Raw genomic sequence first — 24,887 nt, 5'->3', positions numbered from 1 at the left:
TACATATATACATTTTTTCAGAAATTCCTTCAATACAAATCTATGCAATTCATTATAACAATTATTAAGGCAATGTTCATCCTCAGTACTCGGCACATTATCACATTTAATACAGTGATTGTTAAACCGGCTCAACATATGCGAGCCGCGGCTCACTAAGATTGCTTAAATAGCTCCAAAATAACAACTCAATAAATATATCCCATCATGTAGGGGGTACAATGTGTGAGCAAATGTTCACCCAAGTGGGTCAAAACTGCATCATGTTCATTTATGACAATGTGACTAAAGTAACCGAAGACAAAAAAAGGGGGGGACTACAAAATCAAATACAAATCCCAAGTGGGTGTAGTTCAACCAAATCAGCCTGCAAGGTGTGATAACCTCTAATTCCCAAACTATTTGCAAAATTTCAATTATTCAATTTGTAGTTTCAAAGTTTTTTAGTCCCAACATAATTTCTTAAACTTTTGTATATAAGATTCTTGAAGGGATTTACTGTCTCCAAAGAGTTGCATCTCCTAAAATCAAATGAGGTGAACTATAAGTTCACCTCATTTTCATTTAGAATGGAGACAAATTCTTTTGACTGTTCTCTACTTCCTCCCCAGATTATAAAAAGGTCGTCAATGTACCTAAGCCAAGTTTTAACATGGCTATAGTATTGATCATATTTTCTGGGCACCTGCTGCTCCCACCCTCCCAGTAATCGTAATTTGCTAAAATTCTATGTGATTGATCGTGTACCACCCTCTAACAGAGGTGGGGACAGGATTCGAAAATTACGACAGTTAGAATCCAAGTTTATATTGGATCTAGATACTAAAATTCCAGGGGGTTTGAACTCTGAGGAAGAAATGTCATGGTTTCTCGGGGAGTAGTTGATTATGTTGGAGTTGTATACAGGTTTATACATGGAGTCTATACTGATCCTTTCCCTCGCTTTTAGATACACTGTACTGACTTAATTGTTAGAGAAACTTGGGGCAAGGACTTTTCCTTTCTTTTGCTCTGATTTTCTGCCTGATATATCTCTGACATTTTGTCACCTCATGATTTTATATAATTTTATGCTCTTTAAGGTCTTCAGGTATTAAGTTTATGGGCACAGGACTCATGATTGTTATTTTCCTTTGATTTTAGGAGATGCAACTCTTTGGAGACAGTAAATCCCTTCAAGAATCTTATATACAGGGAGGAGCCTAGCGCGCAACCAAGATGGCCGCGTAGGTGCGAGGCTCCCGAGGACCTCCGCGACCTCCTATCACTATCCTGAACATATCCTGTCCCAGATGAGGGGACTGTGTTGGTGAGCCCGAGCTGAGGTGGCGCCCGTTTTCCGCTTCCAAATCGGACCTCGGACACCGACTTTACCACTGATTGAGGTTTGTGGCCTTCTCCTAGCCGAACCCCGGATTTGCGTTGTGGGGCGATCCAGTGACGAAGTGAATAACAGCGGCGGGCAGGGCTTGGTGGCTTGCGGAACCCGCACTTTCACTTTCGCTTTCGTACCCTCCTTGCTGTCTATGCGAGGTTGGGTCACGGGGCTTTGTGTGTTGGTGTGGCCTCTCTGGGGGACCCCGCCTGCCCGCCGGCTGTGATCCGCCCCGCAGATCTGGGGTGGCACCCCCCCGGAGCCCGTGGACCGGCTTGCCTGCCCTTCGCTACGTGGCTGGTGCGATCGGGAGACTGGGACCATGGCCACGAAACAAGATGGCGATCGGGCAAAGGTAAAATCGACCCGGCGTGGCGCAGCCCAACAGTCCAACAGCATGGATCGCTATACCCTCCAGAAGGGATCTCCTGAGGTGCCCCGCAAGTCCCCTGAGGGCCCTACTGATGCCCCCGATCTGCCCACGGATTTGACTCTGCGGGATGTCATGGGCGCCATCGCCGAGATGAAGGCCTCTGTGGGCCAGCGTTTTGACACACTGGCGCAGAAGATAGACTCGGTCCTCGTAGATGTTGGCCTGATAAGGGCCGATCTCTCAAAGACCAACGACCGAGTTGATTCTTTGGCCCACACCGCATCGGGCCTTACGACAGATGTGGCGGCCCTGCAAACGGAGGTGCACCGGCTTGCTCGGGCGAGTGCGCTGATGGATCGTCGCCTGGAGGACTCCGAGAGTCGGGCCCGGCGTAACAACATCCGTATCATCGGGGTGCCTGAGGGACGTGAGGAAGCGGCGGCGGACCTTTTCGTGGAAGACCTGATCGTCAACCATCTCCAGCCACGGGGGCTGAGTAAATTCTTTGCTGTGGAGAGAGCCCACAGGGTTCCCGGGGGAAGGCCTAAGGTCGGAGCCGCTCCGAGACCTCTCATCGCCCGGATTTTTAATTTTCGGGACAGAGACGCTATCCTGCAATCCTCCAGACTACAGGGACCGATTAGACTTGATAATATGGATATTAATTTTTATCCTGATTTCACCCCTGCGGTCCAGAAGCAGAGACTGAGCTTCCTTGGTGTCAAGCGCCGTCTTCGGGACCTAAACATCAAGTACGCCATGCTCTTCCCAGCTAAGCTGCGAGTGGAGGTGGAAGGTCGCACACACTTTTTTGATCGTCCCGAAGCGGCCGGGGACTGGCTGGATACTCTGTCTGGAGATCGGGATCGGGGTGGTGGGGGGGGAGCGGCCGGGGGAGAGGGCTCGCCGGATCAAGACTGAGGGACTAATATTAGGCCTCGCTCGGGACAAAAATGATGCCACTTTTGACTATATGTCGGATTGCTTAATTTCCCCTCCTATGGAGGTTGTGTGGGGTCTCTTGGGGGTTCTCCCTCCTCCTCTGGGGGTCTTGTTAGTTTAACTATCTATGGGGCGACAGGCACACTGCACATTGGGGGGGCTGTCTGGGATCATGCAGGGGTGCAGGGAGGGGGGAGTTTTGTTGGGGTGGGTGGGCAGGGATGGGGCGTTGTTTGTTATTATCACAAGGCAACCCTTTTTTTGTGTAGGCTCTACTGTGCTCTCGGGGGGACGAATGATGGTCTTTGTGTATGATGGGGGGTAGGGAATTGACTTTGTTGTCTTGGAACGTTAATGGACTGGGGGACAGGATCAAACGAGGTGTGGTCCTACAGTATCTGAAGCGACTCTCGCCTGATGTGGTCTTCCTGCAGGAGACACACCTTATTGGCAATTCCTTCTGCGCCATGAATCGGCGTGGCTACCGCCTTGTGGCCCACTCGGGCTTCACGTCAGGCTCGAGGGGTGTGGGTATCATGGTAAAGAACTCGCTCCCGTTAGAAATTGATGAGGTGCTCCATGATGACAGGGGACGTTACACTGTCTTGGTGGGGAGAATGGAGGGCAAAGTGGTTGTCTTTGTGTCAGTGTACGTCCCACCGGGGTTGCAATCGACCACCTTTGCAGATCTGGGGTGCCTCCTCCTTGGCCTTCCGGGGGGGCTTCTGGTGGTGGGGGGGGGGATTTCAACGCAGTGGTTTCTGGAACTGTGGATCGTCACCCCCCTAGGGACCTCCCCCGGGCACAGGCGTGGCTACCCGGCCTCTTGGATACACTGGGATTGGTGGACTGCTGGCGCTTAAAACATCCCACACAGTTGCAATACACTTTCCACTCGGTGGCCCATGGTAGTCTCTCACGGCTTGATTATGTCCTCGTCCCGGCGGCCCATGTCGGGAGGGTGGGGGAGGTGCGCCATTTGGCACGGGGTATCTCGGACCACTCCCCGTTATTGTTGCATGTTGATGTCTTTCCGAGGGCTGAGAGCAGGGTGGTCCCAATCAATTCCTGGTACCTGCGCGACCCCACCATTCGCGCGGACTTGATTAAATCCCTCCAGCGCTATTTTGAGGAGAACGTGGGGTCAGTGCCTTCAGCTATCTCCCTGTGGGAGGCCTTCAAAACAGTACTTAGAGGTGAGGCCCTATCCCTTATTTCCCACGCCCGAAGTAGCGAGCGGGAGGAGGTGACCCGGGTGGAGGCTGAAATAGCGGAGCTGGAGGGTAATCTAGAAGATGGGGTGACGGACGCTGCACTACATGTCCTCCAGCTCAAGCAGGCGGCTTATAGGGCCCTCGTTACGGAGGCGGCCAGGGGCCTTAGTAGAGAGCAACAGGGGCGGCTGTATGATGTGGGTGATAAGGCCGGTAAACTGATAGCGTGGTTGGATAAAAAGGAAAGAGCGAATCGTGTGGTCCCGCTGATTGAGAAAACGAATGGTGTGTGTGTAACTGAACCAGAAGAAATTGTCTCCTGCTTCGCGGAGTATTTCCGCGAGGTGTATTCCCCGGTCTCTTCTTGCTCGGAAGAGGACTCCCGTGCCCTGCTCAGGGATATCGCACTGCCTTCCCTGTCCGGGGAGGACAGGGTGTCGCTGGACGCCGCTCCCACCTCCGACGAAATCGCCCTCGCCATACGCTCGGTCGCTTCTGGCAAGGCCATGGGCCCGAATGGTATCCCTATCGAGCTGTATAAGCTGCGACCGGATACATTGGCGCCTCACCTCCGCGCAATGTTCCTTGCGGCCCACTCAGTGGGCTCCCTCCCGCTTGACCAGCGTCTGGCTACAATCGTGGTGATCCACAAGGAAGGGAGGCCTCGGGATCGGGTTACTTCTTATCGGCCTATCTCACTACTGAATGCGGAGCCCAAAATTCTCGCTAAGGTACTCGCCAATCGGCTGGTCGGTGTGGTGGGAGATCTGGTTCATCAGGACCAGTCTGGCTTCATTCCCCATCGCAATACAGCCCTTAATCTGCGGCGTTTGCATGGGGTGCTTGCGCGCGTCCCATTCATAAGGGAACCGGCCATTTTGGCGTCCTTAGACGCCACCATGGCGTTTGATACGCTTGAGTGGCCATACATCTGGGCGATGCTTGCTAAGTTCGGGTTTGGCCCAGGATTCATCAGTTGGGTCAAATTGCTGTATGCGGGCCCATTGGCACAGGTGGTCGTGAACGGAAGAGTATCGGCCCCGTTCGAGCTGGGCCGGGGCACGCGGCAGGGCTGTCCCCTGTCGCCGCTTCTTTTTGCGCTTGCCTTGGAACCCCTGGCGGAGTGGCTGCGGTGGGAGCCTTCCATCCATGGTCTCCGTTGGACCCCCGAGTATGAGGATCGCGTATCCCTATACGCTGATGACATCCTTCTGTACCTAGCCTCCCCACGCAAATCACTTATAGTCCTAGTTGATGTTTTACACTCGTTTGGTCGTAACTCCGGTCTAGTCATCAACTGAGCTAAATCGTGTGTGTATGTTCTCTCTGGGGAGGCTCCTATTCTCCCGCAGGGCTGTCCGATCCAGATCGCCCCGCAGGGATTTCGGTACCTGGGTGTCTTCATTACTCTGGACCCGGAGGCCCGGTATGAACGGAATCTGCTTCCCCCCCTCCAGCGTCTGTGGGTAGATGTCGCACGCTGGCGGCGCCTGCCGCTTTCGCCGCTCGGCCGGGCGGCATTGTTCAAGATGATGTCTCTGCCGCGTTTTCTGTACGCTTTGCAGAACACTATGGACTTGGTCCCGGCGCGCTACTTCCGTGAGGTGGAGAGTCTGCAACGCCGCCTGTTCTGGGACGGGAGGCCGCGCATTGCTCTGGCTAAGCGGACGCTCCCATGGTTTGACGGGGGGGATCGCCCTCCCGGATATTAAACGGTACTATTGGGCCTCCCATTAACCATGGCCTCTACGGGCCCGCCTTAAACCCGGCTTTTGAAATGGACAAGATGCTCCTGCCAGGTGGCGACTACAATCGAGCGCTCTATTCTAGCGCGCCCGACGCTCGTCTGACGGGCCCCACGCGTGTCATGGTGCAAGTCTGGCACGCGGCCAATGCAGCTATGGGGTGGAAGGACCGTTTGACCCGGGCGTCACCACTATACGCGTCTGAGCGGTTAGGTTCCCTGTGGACCTCTAAGGGCTTTGAGAAGTGGGACATAATAGGTATCAGTAAAGTGGGGGATCTTTGGACGAGGGGAGGATTTAAAACGTTCGATATGCTGCAGACGGAATTTCAGTTGCAGGGCAGTGAATACTTCCGGTATTTGCAGGTCCGTCATGCGCTGGGTTCCGTCTTCACGGACGTTGCCTCCATCCCGGAATATTCCCCCCTGGAAGATAGAATGCTGGATGGGCACGTCCCGGACAGCACGATCTCACTTATATACAAAAAGCTGATAAACGACCGCTCGGGCCTGTTGACTGCCCTTCGTGCGGCTTGGGTTGCCGACGGGCTGGAGTTGGACGACGAGGACTGGACCTCCGCGGTGGCCTCCCCGAAGGAGGTGGCCATACCGGCTCGCCTTCGCTTCGTCCAGCTCAAGATACTCCACCGGGTCTACATGACGGGGCCAAAGCTTCTGCGTATGGGCTATGCTGGAGATGGGTTATGTAAGCATGGGTGTGGTGCTTTGGGGACCTTTTTGCATATTTTGTGGGAGTGCCCGGAGGTAGAGGGGTTCTGGCGTGGTGTACATGAGGTGCTGCGTCTGGTTACGCATGTGGCGCTGTTGCATGAAGCGAGAAGATGCCTGTTGAATGTGTGGGAACCGACTGATTACTCAGCGCGCAGACGTGGTAGGTGACTCTGGGATATATGGTAGCCAAGCGTGATATTGCTCAACTGTGGGGATCCCAGAGGCCCCCCGACGGTCTCGGCCTGGAAAGAACACATGGACTGGTGCATGTTTCGCGAAAAAGTGGTGTATGTGGCGAGGGGTAAGCCTGGGACATGGGTGAAAGTATGGGGCCCCTGGAACGCCTACCGAGGGGGTATCTGCGCGCCACCGCTGCTGCCTGATCCCTCACCAGCCCCATCCCCTTAGCCGACTCATTCCCCCGCTGCAGGGCATTGGGTTCCCCCAGTCCTCGCTTTGCACTCTTCCCCCTCTTCACACTTCTGTGTATAGTTGGGATCCCCCCTCATGGGGAGCACGTGCTGCTATTTTTGATTGTGGGTTGCCTTGTGGGTGTGGTTTTAATTTTTGTTGTTCTTAATTTAAAATGAAACCGCATAATGGGGCCTGGATGATGTGGTTTTCGACATTGTTATCTATTGAGAAATGCTCCTCCTGTAATACCACGTGTTCCATGAATATATGTCGTATGTTCCTACTATTGCTAGCGGCCGGCCGGAAGGTTGTGGGCCCATATTTGTATACTTTTAAGACCTGTAATAAACGGTTTCAAAAAAAAAAAAAAAAAAGAATCTTATATACAAAAGTTTAAGAAATTATGTTGGGACTAAAAAACTTTGAAACTACAAATTGAATAATTGAAATTTTGCAAATAGTTTGGGAATTAGAGGTTATCTCATCTTGCAGGCTGATTTGGTTGAACTACATCCACTTGGGATTTGTATTTGATTTTGTAGTCCCCCCTTTTTTTGTCTTCGGTTACTTTAGTCACATTGTCATAAATGAACATGATGCAGTTTTGAACCACTTGGGTGAACATTTGCTCACACATTGTACCCCCAATATGATGGGATATATTTATTGAGTTGTTATTTTGGAGCTATTTAAGCAATCTTAGTGAGCCGCGGCTCGATTATGTTGAGCCGGTTTAACAATCACTGTATTAAATGTGATAATGTGCCGAGTACTGAGGATGAACATTGCCTTAATAATTGTTATAATGAATTGCATAGATTTGCATTGAAGGAATTTTCTGAAAAAATGTATATATGTATTTACACATGCTTTAATGTTATACAAATGTTTTTGAAGCCGCTATAACATGGCCGACAGCTTGTTCTCTGAAAGACATTTGGAGCAGTAGTCCTTTTTTCTGTTTATTACGCTTAACGTCATGGATTGATGTAACGTAGAGATTTAATGGCGGTTTGCAATTGATACAAACGTACCCGTGAGCAAGGCAGCATCGCCGAAACGCGTAGGGTGCTTTTTGTTTGGCTTATGGAATTAAAAACTCTTTGAAGCAGTTTGGAGTTGGCGTAATCTTTGAGAGGAGTGCACGCGTGCTTGGTTGCGCGAGAAACGATATAGAAAAACCGGACTGCCTTGGACCCAGAGGTGCACCGCGGCTTGAAGTGTCCCGGCTCTTTCTGAGGGTGTGGAACGTTATGGAGACCAACAGGCATGACGCATTTCAAGTCCCGCGACTCTTCATCATATGCCACTTGCTGTAATGTCAGTGGGTTCGTTAGATTTAAATAACGTAACTGCTGAAGACATTGAAAAGGGACCAACGTCCATTTCTTGCAGTTTAAAGGGACAGTTCCTTCATGGTTTCTTTTTCTTAATTATCACCGTTTTTTAGTAGTACAACAAAGGTAAGTACAAGTTTTTGTTTTAGGTTACCTTTTAACCCCCAGGTGGTATTGTCATCATGGTTTTCCTTTGTTGTACGATCTTGTTAACCTTTAATTACATCATACGGGTCTTCAATTCCCAAAGTGCTCTATAACTGCCCTTTACATTCATACTGGTTTTCAAAGTCGATTTCGGTAAAACCCCACTTAATCCACAGTAGAACCAAGTGCAACACATGCTTTTAAACGGACAGTTCCAACCTCGGTCAGGGTGTACAAGTAAAGTCTCACTACCACTGAGTTTCCGTGCAGCTTTTCGTTTGCCTTTCAAAGTCATTGCCTCAAGCATGAAGTGCTAAGGAAAAATTCCTCTGCAAATCCTATCTGCTGAAAAAGTCCATTACTCAAGTTGAGGCGGGCCTCACACGGTGGCCCTTCCATCATAAACTCTGTTCCTGTTCACTTTCGCAGCCGGAGGGCACTCCTTCAAAGAAAGCTCTGAGCTCCATTAAATCACCCTGACAAATGGGAGTGCCTCTTCCTCGCGTATCGGGGCCCGTTGTGAGGTGTGTCAGACACCTCTGTAGAATCCAAAAAGAAACACGCGTTCCTTCTGCAACGCTGTACGGGCCACACCAACAGTGCTTGAAAGGTTTATATATAAATATCCATCCTATTGGTGGTCACAAGTAGGTATAGTTAGGATGTAGTTTCCATAGGAAAAGCGTTTATCAAAGGACAATAACTGATGTCGTTTGACGAATCTTCATGAAATTTTCAAAACTAGTTTGACGCTCACTTCAGCTGCTGTCTTGAAAGCCGTCAAGCGGGGGCCAGGAAAAGGGGGGGGGGGGGGGGGGGGGGGTTTACCACGCCGTTTTCTCCATGTTAATTTCCATAGGAAACTTTAGACAGCTACAGCCTGAACCGCTAAGAGGAATTACACCAAATTTGGCAAAAAGGTAGCTCTTGGTCCAGAAGGCACTCTGTTAACTGGTGTAAATCTGTTCAGCAGTTGCTAAGATATGTAAAGATTTCTCAGATATACAACTGTGGCCGTAGTGGATCCGCGAACCCTCCCGATCTCCTGCCTGAGATCTGATTGCCTGCCAACAACAAAAAACACAAGCCCCCCCACCCCTTTCAGGCTCCCTCGCGGTCCCATTGATGAGTGGGTGCCCTAGAGGCACCCATTTTAAATGGGGAGGCCCCAGTGACAGGGTGCCCGGGGCCAAAATGGCCCGGGATGGGGGGGGGGGGTGGCTCGGCCCTACTCCCTTTTTTGTTTTTTTGAAAAACAACTTGTTTTTTATGAAAGGGTCAGGCCTGGGTGATGGGGCACCCGGGGCCAAAAATGTACCAGTGAAGGGGGGCCAGGAGGCCCCCCCTTCCTCAAAAGTAGAATTTCTATTTTTTATTTTTTAAAAAGCCAGCAACTCACCGGAGGCCGAGCCCCATGTCTCCATCATTCTGCAAAAAAGCCTCCTGGTGTATTAATGGTTGGGGGCTGAAGTCCCCTTGGCTGATGACTATCCTTAGGGGCCAAAAAGACCTCCTGTTACCTCCAGTAAGCACCACACAGTGGGATTGGTGGGAGGTGGTCACAGGCCACGCCCCCTTTCTCCACCATCCTGCAACACGCCTCCAGGCACACTGCTGGTGGCGGGATAAGGTCTCCTTGCCTCATGAGGGCATCAGGACTAAAGCCGACTTCTTCCCCCAAGCAGCAGTGCGCCAGCAAACATGTTTACAGACTGGTGGAGAAAGGGGCCAGAGCTCCTGACTACCTCTCAGCAATCCAGTTGTGTGGGTCTTACTGCAGTTAACAGGAGGGCTAGTTGTCATCCAAGGACCCCCAAGAGCCAAGGGAACTGCATCTCCCAACTAGTAGTGTCTCAGGAGGCGTGATTGCAGAGTGGTGGAGAAAGGGGGCGAGGCCACCAAAAACCTCTGCTAACTCACTGTGTGGAATTGCTGGAGGTAACAGGAGGGGTAGATGGCCCCCAAGGACCCTCAATAGCCAAGGGGACTTCACCCCCCCCCCCCAGGTAGTGCAGCAGGAGGAGAGTTTACATAGTGGTTGAGAAAGGGGGTGTGGACTACTACCACGTCTTAGCAATACTGCTGTGTGGGACTCACCGGAGGGGTAGTTGGCCACCAAGGCCAATTTTGGGGGCCAACTACCAATCCTGTTATTTTCAGTAAGTCCCACTCAGTGGGATTGGTGCAAGGTCTTCAGAGGCCTCGCCCCCTTTCCCCACCACTCTGCAAACGCGGCTCGTGGTGCACTAATGGTTGGGCATTTAGTCCACTTTACTCCTGAGGGACCTTGGGGGCCAAGAAGCCCACCTGGTCCCTCTTGTAAGCCCTGGACAACGAAATTCCTGAGAGCTGGTCGGAGACCCAGCTCTCTTTCTCCACCACTCTGCAAACGAGACTGCTAGTTAGAAAAAAAACCTAGAAATTCACTGAAAAAGACAAGGATTCCAGGGACGTTCTATTTAGCAAATAGAATTTTAAAGAAACCTTAGAAATTCAGCCATTCTAGTTAGCTGAGCTAACTATAGTTCGCGCCCCCTCAATGCACTGCTTATGATCTCACACTACATAACTCATGACGTGGTCAGTGACATCACTGATGACATCTCAAATGACATCACTTATGACATCATCCACAGAATCTGACGCACCCACTCACACCCCTATATAACCTTTAAAACACCCACTCCTACTACTACACTACCATTCTCAAACGTATTCACCACACATACTACTACTTACACAGCCACTCACTGATTCATAGAACACACATCCACTCACTCACCCATACACCCACTCACTCACTAACACAGCCACGGACATACTCACTAATACAGCCTGGGACATATCCACTAATACAGCCACTCACACACTGAGTCAGTCACCCATAGAGCTACTCACACACCTACTTACTCACCCATACAATCACAGAGCCACTTACTCATCCATACAGTTACACACACTTACTCATCAGATACTAACATGAACCCACTCATCTAGTCACTGAGACAAGCACACAATCACCCTTTCAGCTACTTTCAAATTCTCTCATTTACACAAAGTCACTCATACTCCAAAACTTACCTATACAGTAACTCAAATACCCCATTACTCACCTATACTGTCTTTCACATACCCAGTGATTCACCCATATACCACTGACATGCACTCACTTGCCAGCACAACCATATACTCTCACTGACCCATACAGCCCCTCACACATACACTCACTAACCCATAGAACAACAGACTCACCCACTCACATCCATCTAGGCAGTCACATTACTCCTCACCCATCCACAAACTCAGACACCCATGTAGGTATTCAGACAACCAATCACTCACTCATACTTAAACTCACATACCCACTCGCACCCCGATACAACCACTCAGACACCAACTGACAGACAGATGCAGACCTTCACACAACCAGTCAATCACCCATACATTCACTGAGACACCTAATCATTCACTTACACAGTCAGTCACACACCCACTGAATCATCCAATCAGGCACTCCTATGCCCACTGATTCACCAACACACCTTGGTATATATAGATTTAACACAAACTTTTTAAAAACACTCAGTGACTGGATGTAATCATCAGTGATGTAATTGACCATGTAATCAGTGATGTAATATGCGAGGTCATAAGCAGTGCATTGTGGGGGTGTGAGTTATAGTTAGCTCAGCTAACTATAACAGCTGAATTTCTCTGGTTAAACCGGAGCCTAACTTGAACATTCCTGTAACCTTTGTTTTAATATATATATATATATATATATATAAAATATATATATTATATATATTCACTTAAAAAACCATAGGTTTCACACGTTATAGTTTAGGTGGATATTTCACTCGTAAAAAACCAATGAAATTCCCCCGTTATAGTTAGTTGAGATAACTATAACTCGCGCGCCCGCAATCCTCTGCTCATGACGTTACATATTACATCACTCATGACAAGGTCAATGGCATCACTCATAACATCACTGATGACATCATCCTTGTGATAGAGTGGCGGTCGCGTGAGTTATAGTTGCCTGCACTAACTATAACGGGGGAATTTCATTGTTTTTTTACGAGTGAAATATCCACCTAACTATAACATGTGTGAAACCTATGGTTTTTTTAAGTGAATTTGCAAGGTTTTTTAAATGCTAATTCCTAACTATAACGTGTGTGAAACCTATGGTTTTTTCAGTGAATTTGTATGGTTTTTTAAATGCTAAGTTATGTATGTATTATTTTTTTCATATATATTTTTTTCAATACACTACGTATTCAAAATTTATTAATTTTTTTTAATGGTTTTTCACCGTGCGCGCACCACCCGATTTAAAAAAAGAAAAAAAAAATTATGTTTTTTTCTGCCTTCGGGGTCCTTCAGGGACCCCCTGACCAAGGCTAGGGGGTCAGGAACTCTCTACCCTGCCCCCTTTTCACGTTCGCCACCTTCCTTTTCCACTCTCGCACTGAAAGCAAACAAAATGGCGGCCTACACTTCCTGATTTCGATCGATTCGAACGTTGACTGACATGTAACAACCAATCAGAATTACGCTCGCGCACGTTAGGGTGCGTGGCTATAGATATGTATGTGCTTTTTACTGCAATTTTCTCTGGAACTACTGAACAGATTGACTCCATATATGCAAAAGGCACTTCCCTGACCTGAGGACTACCTCTTTGCCAAATTTCAAGTAATTCTGGTCACCCGTTCGGGCTGTACCTTCGACTAAAGGTCCTATGGGAAAATGCATGGGAAAAACGCGTTTTGAGACCCCCCTTTTTTCTCGGCCCCCGCTTGACGAATCCCCCCCCCCCCCCCCTCGAGACTTTCAGGGTAGGAGCCGAGCGCCCCATTAGTTTTGAAAATGTCACGAAGATTCGTCAACCGGCGCCAAAGTTATTCAAAATATAATTTTGAGATTTCCTATGGAAACACGGTCCCAACTATAACTATCTACTGGCGACCGCCAGTAGATTATATATATATATATATATATATATATATATATATATGTGTGAAAAAATATATATAGATATGTAAATGTTTATGTATGTGTATATAATAGTTTGAATCGGTTTAGAATGCTCTGAAGAGCAAACAATAAGACTCAGTCCCTTGTTCAATTCAGCTTTATTCGGTGAAAATACAATCATAAAGCAATCGAAAAATGCTTTTTGGGCAAATACAACAGTTTTCAATGTCATAATTTAAAACTAACAGTCAGGTGTAAAAGTAATACAAAAGTATTTTTTTTAAACAGTTTCAATAAAATATAATAAAAATGAGCGGAGAAGTACATATAGATGGCAGCATATAGTGTTTTTAAGTTATTACAGAAATAAGATGGGGCGCAGTGAAATTTAGGTCATCCTGTAGATATGTAACATTTTAATTTCATGTGGTAACGCCACGGAGTATGATTTAAATTCCGTCTGTCATTAATTATACGGGAGAGACCACAGCATAATTTATTCACTAATTTCATCGACCTCAAAAAAATTAGAAGCAGCTTTATATGGATATAGTTTTCTACCACAAACTAAGTGATGAAATGCATACAAGATAACAGCTTTATAGTAGTATGGTTTCCATAATGGAATAAACAAAGTGCATATGAATAGCAGCGTATACATTTTTAAATCAATCTGGAGTTGATGTTGTCCAACAATTATTACAATTGTTCTACAATATATAGGTTCATACTGTAAGGCCTCAAGATGTCAATTTGCCTTCCTTTTTTTGATCGCTAATTGGAACCACAGTGTAACATACACTCATTTTCCCGGCTGCGAAGTAAATCAAATGCTGCTTTATAAAAATATAATTTTCTACTATGGAAAAACTGGCATAAAATACTTTTTCTTATGTCTTTATGAAAGTTATATAAGAGAATAAAATGTAAAGTTGACTGTTTTGACTTCATCACTCATTCCTTTAATTTAGTCTAGATCGCAGCAATTTAAAATTGTACACCTTCATCGTTGCAAAAGTGCTGGAAAAATGCAACAAAGGCATCAAAGCCTTAAGTAGTTTAGTGAAGAAGAAGCTGCACTGAAACACAAAACATGGACTGTCAATGGTGGAAATGAAGATAACCTTTGATGAACAAGTTACTTACCTTCGGTAACGATGTATCTGTAAGAAACATTAGTTAGTTAGATTCCTCACCTTAGAATATCCCCAGGCGTCAGGCTGGATCCGGAAAGATTTTTGTAGCAATACCCCTTGCGCGTCGCTAGGAGTCGTCTGCGGCTCCGCGTCCGTTGATGGCGTCAGAGTACTTAGACGCCGCCCTCGCGCGCTGACGTCAGTTCTTGTACATAGCTTTCCGCGCCAGGAACGCAGAGCCATGCAAGAGACCGACACTGGTGCCAAAAAATCTAGGGCCCTGAAAAGGATAGCCTTAACCCTTGATGTCAGTTCGCAGAACGGGGAGGATGGGTGGGTCGGTGAGGAATCTAACTAATGTTTCTTGCAGATACATCGTTACCGAAGGTAAGTAACTTGTGCATCTGAAAGAAACACGTTAGTTAGATTCCTCACCTTAGAATAGATACCCCAGCAATACCGACCCCAGTGGTGGGTCTGCGATCCAAGATCACACCAGAAAGTCCTGGAGAACAGAACGGCCAAAGTAGCCATCTCTCCGGACTTGGCTGTCCAGGCAATAGTGCTTGGCAAACGTGTGCAGTGACGCCCACGTCGCCGCCTGACAGATGTCCTGCAAGGGAACTCCCCGGCCCAGGGCAGTAGTAGCCGCTGTGGCCCGGGTGGAATGGGCCCTCAGCCCAACAGGAGGGTCCTTTTTTGCCAAGGATTAACAAAGTTTAATACACAACACGACCCACCGTGAGATGGTCCGTTTGTGTACCGCTTTTCCCTTCTTAGCTCCTACGTATCCAACAAAAAGTTGGTCGTCCACCCGGAACTGTTTGGTGCGGTCCAAATAAAAGGACAGCGCCCGTTTTGGGTCCAGACGGTGGAGCCTCTCTTCCTCTTTTGAAGGATGCGGAAAGAAGGTGGGCAACGTGACAGATTGCCCGATGTGGAAGGACGAGTCCGGAGGACAACCTTGTCCGGATGAACGGAAAGAAAGGGAGGCTTAGATGAAAGAGCCTGGAGCTCACTCACCCGTCTAGCCGAGGTGATAGCTACCAGGAAAGCAGTTTTCAGGTTCAGAAGACGAATGGGACAATTGTGAAGAGGCTCAAAAGGAGCGCACATCAGAAAGGTCAGAACAAGATTCAAGTCCCACTGAGGCATTACGAAGGGGACAGGAGGGAACATGTGAGTAATGCCTTTGAGAAAACGTGAAGCAACATGGGACCTGAAAAGAGAAGGCTGATCAGGAAGCCGTAAGAAGGCAGAGATGGCAGCAAGATAACCTTTCAAGGTGCCTAAAGCAGAGCCCTGCTGGGCCAAAGAAAGAAGAAAGGGGAGAACCTCAGAAAGAGGGGCGGAAAGGGGATCCACAGCCTTTGCTGTGCACCATGCGACAAATTTGTTCCACCGGCAGGCGTATACCGTCTTTGTGGAGGGACGCCTGGCTGCCAGAATGATATCACAGACTTCAGGAGGCAAGTCAAATGGCATCAACTGCCGCCGCTCAATCTCCACGCATGGAGGTGGAGGCTGGACAGGTTCGGGTGGAGGACCGTCCCCTGCTGCTGCAACAGAATCAGTATCAGGGGATCGATTGACATACTGAGTAGCTCGGGATACCAGAACCTTCGTGCCCAATCCGGAGCCACTAAGATAACTTGGGCCCGGTCGTGCCTGATCTTCTTCAGCACTCTGGGCAGAAGTGGTATAGGCGGAAAGGCGTACAACAGACCGCAACTCCACTCGCGACGAAAAGCGTCTCCGAGCGAGTGCTGCCTTGGAAATTCCAACGCGCATAACTGCTGACATCGCGCGTTCTCTTCGGTGGCGAATAGATCTAACCAAGGCTCTCCCCACTGCAGAAAGACCTTGCGCCACGTCCGCGTTCAGACGCCATTCGTGATCCATCATGCACAGGCGGCTGAGTTCGTCTGCTCTGGCGTTCAGAGAGCCCACCAGATGTTGAACCACCAGGGTGATGCCCTGGTGTTCTAGCCATGTCCAGAGGCGCAGAGCCTCCTGACAAAGGGTCCACGACCCCACCCCGCCGTGTTTGTTGCAATACCACATGGCGGTGGTGTTGTCCATGAACACCTGCACGACACTTCCCCGGACAGAGGGAAGGAAGGCTTTCAATGCAAGCCGGATTGCTCTCAGCTCCAAAAGGTTGATATGGAGTCGAGCCTCCGCCGGAGACCAGAGTCCTCTGATCTCCGCCTCTCCCATATGGCCCCCCCCATCCCAGGAGGGACGCGTCGTCACTACTACGTGCTCCGGTTGGGGTAGGAAGACCAAAAAGAGTCAAAAAGTTTAGTCAAAAATTGACTAAGGGGTAAGCTCTTCCCGGATCGGCGCTGTCTGGCGCGGAAAAAAGAAGAACTGACGTCAGCGCGCGAGGGCGGCGTCTAAGTACTCCAACAACATCATTCCGGCGCACAACGCCAACGACTGACGCGGAGCCGCAGACGACGCCTAGCGACGCGCAAGGGGTATTGCTTCAAAAATCTTTCCGGATCCAGCCTGGCGCCTGGGGATATTCTAAGGTGAGGAATCTAACTAACGTGTTTCTTTCAGATGCAAGATACACTGCAGAGGCTATAATAGGGTAGTTTATGAAAAGTTCAGTAATACATCATCAAACAGAGAATCCATTCAAAACAAGGAAATCTTCAATATTTACAATGAATGATCCAATTCAGTCACTCAAAGGCAACTCAGCAGATCCACAAAACCTACTTAAGTACCTTAAAACCAATGTTGCATAAAACGTCCAGCACTGTATAATTACCCTTCTTCCCAACCATTTCCATATTGCTGCTAAAATCTGCCACCTCCTCCTCTTTTAAGACTCTGGTCTTAAAACCATTAAATGAACAATGGAACCCTGTTCAGCTGCATGCTTCAGAAAATGCATGCCTTCTCTCTCAACAGTTAAGCAGCATGATGAATGAATCTCCTCGTTTCGAAGTGGTACCTGGCTCTTTCAATGCATAACCACCACTCTATCATAAAGAAACTAACCTCTTACTAAAAAGTGCTGTCAGACTACGGTCCAATTTCTAACCTCCATTTCCCAGCAAAATAGTAAAGTGACAAGATAACTGCAATAGTAAAATGAGCTCCACCAGCTCCTCCTATATGTCTGGAGTTAGACCACCCAGAGGCACTGAATAAGCCCTAGCTAACAAAGTAGGAGCTCTTCATAGTACAAAGACGAGATAACAGCGCTGTCAACTGTTAACACAATCTTGGTGGACAGGATGGAACAGTGGCAAGAAAATCTGAATCTTCCCAGTTTTGTATTCAATCGTTTATTTCCATACAAAAGCTATTATAAACAGTTACATTTTCCACATTCCTGCTGCCCGGCAGCATCTGCAAAGGGATATCCCTTTCTTACTTGTTATTTAAAATTTATGTTCACACACCCTTCCACTAGCAGACCAACACAATGTCAACTTTCAAATAAATGTGGATGACTTACAAATTCAGATCAGGCTAGACAACATTCCAGATAAGCCCATCAACATCATCTCATTCATGGTCCATGCACCGGAGTAAGAAATTGTTCTTTGCATGAACATTATCCCCTGTAGTGTGGTGAAATAAACCCGGCCCTCCATCTCTGAACTGCTCCCGGCCCTCCAAAACATTGCATCAACCATCCAAAAAGAAAACAGAACAAAGGGATACATTTTGACTTTTGTTTGCATTCCAATAAGTGCAGTACTTAAAATTACCAACCATCAGTTAGGCCTCTCCCTCCATCATATGTAACATTTTTTCAACTTCTCAAAACTGGATGAAGCCTGCAACAGCCCTTGTAGTGACACACCAGGATTCACTGCATCTTCTTCGGCGTCCCTCCAAAAAACTCATCACCAGTCTGCAAATGCTCCAGAACGGACAACCAGAATGTGCCTATACTATGCAAACGCAACCACAATGAAAATCCTGAAGGCTTCCAGACAAGACAGGATGCATTTAAAATGTCTGTCATTTGCCAGGTGTACTGGGGAAAAGGCAGGGAATAAATGCTGAACATAACCGGACCATCAGTAGACTACAGCCAGAAACATGTAATCAGTGTCTGCCTAGTTGATCAATCAGCAATCATGTAAGAAGGTGAAACACGGAGGCAGAAACATGGGAGCGCAGGGAACTGCTGTGGAATGCTTACAACACCTTCCCCGCATTCTAACCAAACTACTTACAATTCAGGAACATCCTAAAGATCTGATTTCTAACAAAGAAACTAACAAGAAATACAAACAAACATCAGACACAGGCTTCACCCATCCAAGTGGACACCAATATCAAACAGCAATAGGTAATAAAATGAATACATAAAACTTGCACACAAACAGCTGACTGTGACCAGATGTATATCTGTCGAAAAAGACACCTCAATTAGAAGTCAGAGATAGAACAAAATAATCTGCAAGACACCAATTTTCTTCAAATGTGTAATACAATTAATTTCACCATCTCTCAGCTGGAGTCACTCAAACAGTGGCGAGTGCATTAAGACTTGCAAACGTAGGTTAACAAATTTCCACATCGCTCTACCAGTCTAAAATACCAAATCTAAATGAAACATTTTAGGTAAATGAATTTGGATAAAAAAAATCCCAACACTTACTGGTGACGAAAAGAACACATGGAGAAACCTCTTCAATCTGACATCCCTGCATACTGCATCTTTTTCACTTTTTGACGTTAGATAAAGAAGAAGCTGTTTCACAAAACCACTATGTTGGATTTCAAACGAAGAGACGTCAGACTCAGAGACTATGCTTCGGATTTCTTCAAGGCACTCCACGCTCCCATCCACCTACAAGAAGAATGTAAAAGAATAATTCCTACTTTAGTGAGTGAAGTTGCACTACAAAATAGTTCTCCAAGAATATCCATTACTATGTGAACTATAGGGCACTGCAGAACATACACAATGTGGCTGTGTGTCACAATAGTCTAAATGGGCCACACATTCTGGAGGGGCAAAAATTAACAGGTATAGTTACTTTTAGGATCATCTTTGGCTAGTGCAGAGTGGAGGAGCGACCAGGAAAATGAAGGTGAGGATTGCGCCGTGAGCATAGGAATTTAAGACAAGTAGCATTTACAGGGTCATTGAGAGTCCTTTGACAGAAATGGGCAGTAAATCAATTTAGCTTGGGCATTACTCCTGGCAGGTTTACCCGCTGACATCTTTTACAGTTTTGCAAGTAGAATAAGGATTAGATTTTACCAAATGGTACACCACCAAGCAATTATTTTTTTCAAACTGTTTTCCCTGTGCACATTGCACCAATTAATAACCACAGCATATTGCACAGGATAACTCCTGCTTCCATACACGATGTATGCCTCACTCAATGTCAAATCAGGGGCCGACAGCTTCGAGTCTTTTTTATAACCTTTAACAGACTCTGAATAAATCACTTTAAACTCACAAAATCCGGTAACATACCTACTTTCCTATAGATCACTTGTGTAAGAAAGAGCCCTTTTTGCATGGTTACCCCCTAACGTTTTGTCAGATGCCAACTCTGGTGTGGTTCCGGACTGTCTCCAAGCCATCTGCCACCATTAGACAGGTTTCTGGACCCGTGGATAGAGAGCCTCTGCTCTCTGGGTCTGGAAACAAAGCACATCCTGGGCAGAGGTGTCATGCCTTCTCCCCCAGGATGGGCAGGGTCCTCGAAGAGGGACCTTAAGAAGGCCAGCCACCTTTGTTAGCTGCCCCCATCCTTTTGCTATCAGCAACTGGCTCCCACTTTTTCCGACACCTATTTTGGAAGCAAGAACAAGCGTGAAAACCTACCCGGGAAAGGAGGTGTGCCCACCTTTGCCTGCACCCCTAGTATGCCATCCTCCAGTTGGGGTGGGGGAGGAAGAGTGAAGGCCACCTCTCAGTCCCTGCCACCTTGGAGATTGGGGGGGGGGGCTCAAATCAGGAAGAGGCCTATGCCCCCCCTCACCCCAACTGGAGGGTGGCATACTAGGGGGTGTAGACACCCAAGGGAAAGGACCCATTGGTCCCGACCTGCACACCACTGTAACGCCCCTTTAGGGGCACCCCTGAACCTTGCCTCTTCAGATTTGACGTGACAACATGAAGGACCGAAGAGCCATGCTACAGAAGAGGAGGACGACAACTGTTTTAGCCCCAGACCTACCGGCCTGTCTTATGCTCTGAAACTCCTGCAAGATGAACCCATTGTGTCCTGCAGCCAGCAACCTTTAAGAATCTCAGGGACCTGGCCTGCCTTTCTAAGAACTCTGATCTCCTGTGGACACCGGATTTGTCCAAACCATGCCAGGACTCCAGATCCGCGAGTCCTCACCACTCTGCACCCGACGTCCTAGGCCCGAGTGGCCCAATACTCCATCTAGGTCCCCCAGGCAAGCCTGACCTGAGTTGCAGCATTGGGCGACCTCCACCGACCTTCTCCTCGCCGCCTGCAGCCTCATCGTGAAGGGTTCCCCAACTGGAACCTGTGAGAAGAACCTGACACGAAGGGACAGCCCTGCACCACCTGTGACCTGACATGCCCAACCGACGGTGTCCTGGTGTCCAACAACTCCACTTCATCCTCAAGTCGTTGGTTCCCTTCATTCGGTCTTCTGGCTCGAGCCTGCAGTCCTTTTCCGGGACCGACAGCCTCCATTGGAAAGCACTGGGCTCCGGACACACCCTGAGCACCCTACACCCGGCTGCACCGCTGGTGGTGTGGACTTGGTGCCAACCTGGGACCCCCTATGCTCTTACCTTATTCCCAGGAGCTTGACACCAGAGTCTTCGTGGTCTGCCAATGAGCAGCACCCAACCAAGATGCCACCTAGCCCCATTGGCTAATATTGGCACCCTGCACACGGCCAACCTAGTGCTGCTGGTGGTGCATCTTGAGTGCCAACATGAACCTTGGGGAAACGTGGTTCTACACTGCCTCAAAACTCCAGTCCTAAAACCGTTTACTTACCTGTAAACTTCACACTTTATTTTACTCCATAGGACTGAATGGTGTTTTAAAAAAAAAAAAAATTAAGTGTTGATCTGTGTTGTACTGCAACAAAAAGTAACGTAGTGCCTTCACCAGAGTTAACCTGCTTATCAATGTCCTGTGTTGCTTAAACTGTTAGGATTGTATGTCATGCCAAGCTAAAAAAGTAATCACGAAGTAATCTAAAAGTGATTTCAAGTGTTTAACAGTTTAACAATCGTTTTCTCAACTGCAGAAGTAATCTAAATGTCCCTAACAAACCAGTATTCACTGTCTTTTGAAAAGTAAACTTGTATTAAGAGTTTAACTTACCTGCTACTGAGTAAATCTTGGTTCTAGAAATCGAACACAATAACTTTTTTATACAAACAATTGGTCTGAATTCAGTCTTTGAGCGTGTGACATTTCTTGCCTGAGTGCGTACAAGAAATGCTTAACACTACCCTCTGATAAGCCTGACTGCTCAACCATACTACCACAAAAGAGAGTAAGGAATTATGTGCTTTAGCCTCCGATATACCTCTGGAAATCCAAGGGACTCTGTGCACACTATACCTTACTTTGATATAGTATATACAGAGCCAGCTTCCTACACCTCCTAAAGGATTGAATTGGTTTCCCTCTGTATTGCACTAAGTGTTGATTCTGAGAATATTACAAAGTATCTCTTTGACACTGAAAAGTATTTCATACACCGTATTTTTAATGCTTATACAAACATTTGCCAACTGTATATTGAAAGTATTGTGTTTCTGTAAAGTCTACTTACTTGTAACCGAGTTCCATTTGGTTCCTAAAATAAAAGTAACTAAAGTAATATTTTTGTGAACATTTGCCTGGAGTTAGTCATTGAGTATGCGTTTCTGCCTTGTATGAGTGTGTATAACAAATGCATTTACACTACCCTCTGATAAGCCTAACTGCTCAGCCAGCTAAATTGAGAGCAAGGTATTATCTACTTTATCCTCTGCTATACCTTAGGGTAATTACTAGACTCTGTGCAAACTAGATCTCTCTTTGATACAGTATATACAGAGCCAGATTCCTACAAATAGTACAAGACACCCAGAAGGTAAAGTGAGCCTCTGGACTGTGGCAAGAATCACAGACAATGAGATGAAGAACAACCCTACAGGCACGGAAAGAAAAACCATGCACCAAGGGCAGTGGAATAACACTGTGCCAGAAGAACAAGTTACTTACCTTCGGTAACGATGTATCTGTAAGAAACATTAGTTAGTTAGATTCCTCACCTTAGAATATCCCCAGGCGTCAGACTGGATCCGGAAGAATTTTCGTCAGCAATACCCCTTGCGCGTCGCTAGGCGTCGTCTGCGGCTCCGCGTCCGTCGTCGGCGTCGTGCGCCGGAATGATGTCGGAGTACTTAGACGCCGCCCTCGCGCGCTGACGTCAGTTCTTGTACATAGCTTTCCGCGCCAGGAACGCAGAGCCATGCAAAGACCGACACTGGTGCCAAAGATAAAATCTAGGGGCCTGAAAAGGATAACCATAACCCTAGATGTCAGTTCGCAGAACGGGGAGGATGGGTGGGTCGGTGAGGAATCTAACTAACTAATGTTTCTTACAGATTGAATATGCTACTTACCAGTATGCATCTGTTCTTGGCATGTAGGGCTGCTGACATTCATATCTGTGCATAGATCGCCGCCTAGTGTTGGGTCCGGATGTTTGCACGTTGTTGTCCTGGAAGAGTCTTCGAAGTATCCTTGGATAGGTGACTCCTCCCCTGGACTACAGTGCGCATGGGCATCCTCTCCATCCTCAGATTGTTTTTCGCCATTGTGGCAGTGATGGAGTAGATACAGAAAGTGATGACCATGCTATACAGTAATTCTGAGAGCTGCAGCTGCTACAGGCGCCGGGGAGGAGGGAGGGCGATATGAATGTCAGCAGCCCTACATGCCAAGAACAGATGCATACTGGTAAGTAGCATATTCAGTTCGAGGCATGTGGGCTGCTGAATTCATATCTGTGCATAGAATACATAGCAGTGCCCTCTATTAGCGGCGGCTACCAGTGCCAGCTGCAGCGGTCTGAAAAAGTGTTTTGAGAACAGCCTGTCCTACAGCTGCCTGCTGTTTTGACTGCACGTCTACACAATAGTGTTTTGTAAATGTGTGTGTAGTGGACCATGTGGCTGCTCTGCATATATCATGCAGGGGAATATTTCCTAGAAAAGCCATGGAAGCCCCCAACTTGCGTGTTGAGTGGGCTCGTGGTGGAATAGTTAATGTGCGTTTTGCCTTTTGATAACAGATTTGAATACACTTAACTATCCATCTGGCTATCCCTGCTTTGGAGATGGCGTTACCTTTGTGGTGTGGGGCAAAGGCAACGAACAGTTGTTTTGTCTTCCTGAAGGGTTTAGTCCGGTCGATGTAGTACATGAGGGCCCTCCGTACATCTAGTGTATGTAGTGCCCTTTCTGCGACAGTTTGTGGGTTTTGGAAGAAAACGGGCAGTTCAATAGTTTGATTCATGTGGAACTGCGATATTACTTTGGGCATGAATTTGGGGTTGGTACGTAGTACGACCCTGTTGGCGTGAACCTGTATAAATGGCTCTTGAACTGTTAGTGCCTGGAGTTCACTAACTCTTAAGGAAGTGATCGCTACCAGGAAGGCTACTTTCCAGGTAAGGAATTGAATCTCGCATGAGTGTAGAGGTTCAAAGGGTGGACCCATCAGGCGTGTGAGGACCAAGTTGAGGTTCCACATTGGAGCCGGTGGGTGGCTTGGTGGAATGACTCGTTTGAGTCCCTCCAAGAATGCTTTGATGGCAGGCACTCTGAATAGTGAGAGGTGCTGCCTGGTCTGCAGATAGGCTGATATTGCGGTCAAATGGACACGTATAGAGGTGTACGCCAGATTGCATCGGTATAGGTGTAAGAGGTAACAGATGATGTTTTGGATGGATGCGTCCAGCGGGTTAATGTCATTATTACCGCAATAAATGACGAACCTTTTCCATTTGGCTGCATAGCAAGCCCTTGTAGTGGGTCTCCTGGCCTCCTTGATGATGTCCATACAGTCAGGTGGCAGGTTGAGATAGCCAAACTCTAGGACTTCAGGAGCCAGATCTCCAGGTTCAGCTGTTGCGGATCTGGGTGCTGAATCTCTTCATGGTTCTGCGTCAAATGCGCGGGTTTGATCCGCAGCCTTTGATGCGGCACCACGGAAAGTTCGAGGAAGGTGGTGTACCACGGCTGGCGTGCCCACGTGGGAGCAACTAGGACGAGTGTCAGGGAGTGTTGTCTGAGTTTGCGGGCCACCAGCGGTATTAACGGCGCTGGGGGAAAAGCGTACGCAAATCTGCCGGACCAGTTCATCCATATCGCATTGCCCTGCGACTGCGGATGTGGGAACCTGGCGGCGAAGCTGGCATTTTGCGTTTTCGCTTGTCGCGAATAGGTCTATCTCCGGATGACCCCACTGCTGGAAGTACGGTTGGAGTACTGATGGGTG

General features: G+C 47.8%; 1 protein-coding gene across 15 annotated transcripts in view; it reads right to left on the bottom strand.

Moving 5' to 3' along the window:
- Positions 1-24,887, bottom strand: part of TRIP12 (thyroid hormone receptor interactor 12) — a 1,120,962-nt gene that overhangs the window by 423,151 nt on the left and 672,924 nt on the right. For all 15 annotated transcript variants that reach the window (XM_085634980.1, XM_085634991.1, XM_085634979.1 and 12 more), the window contains one exon: positions 19,037-19,228. In XM_085634980.1, coding sequence (XP_085491106.1) covers positions 19,037-19,228 — 192 coding nt within the window. The remainder of the gene's footprint in view (positions 1-19,036; positions 19,229-24,887) is intronic.

The sequence above is a fragment of the Triturus cristatus genome, chromosome 11 (assembly GCF_964204655.1).
Source record: "Triturus cristatus chromosome 11, aTriCri1.1, whole genome shotgun sequence".
Classification (NCBI taxonomy): Eukaryota; Metazoa; Chordata; class Amphibia; order Caudata; family Salamandridae; genus Triturus; species Triturus cristatus.
Note: the sequence above shows the minus strand (reverse complement) of the source record. Positions and strands in the feature narration are given on the sequence as shown.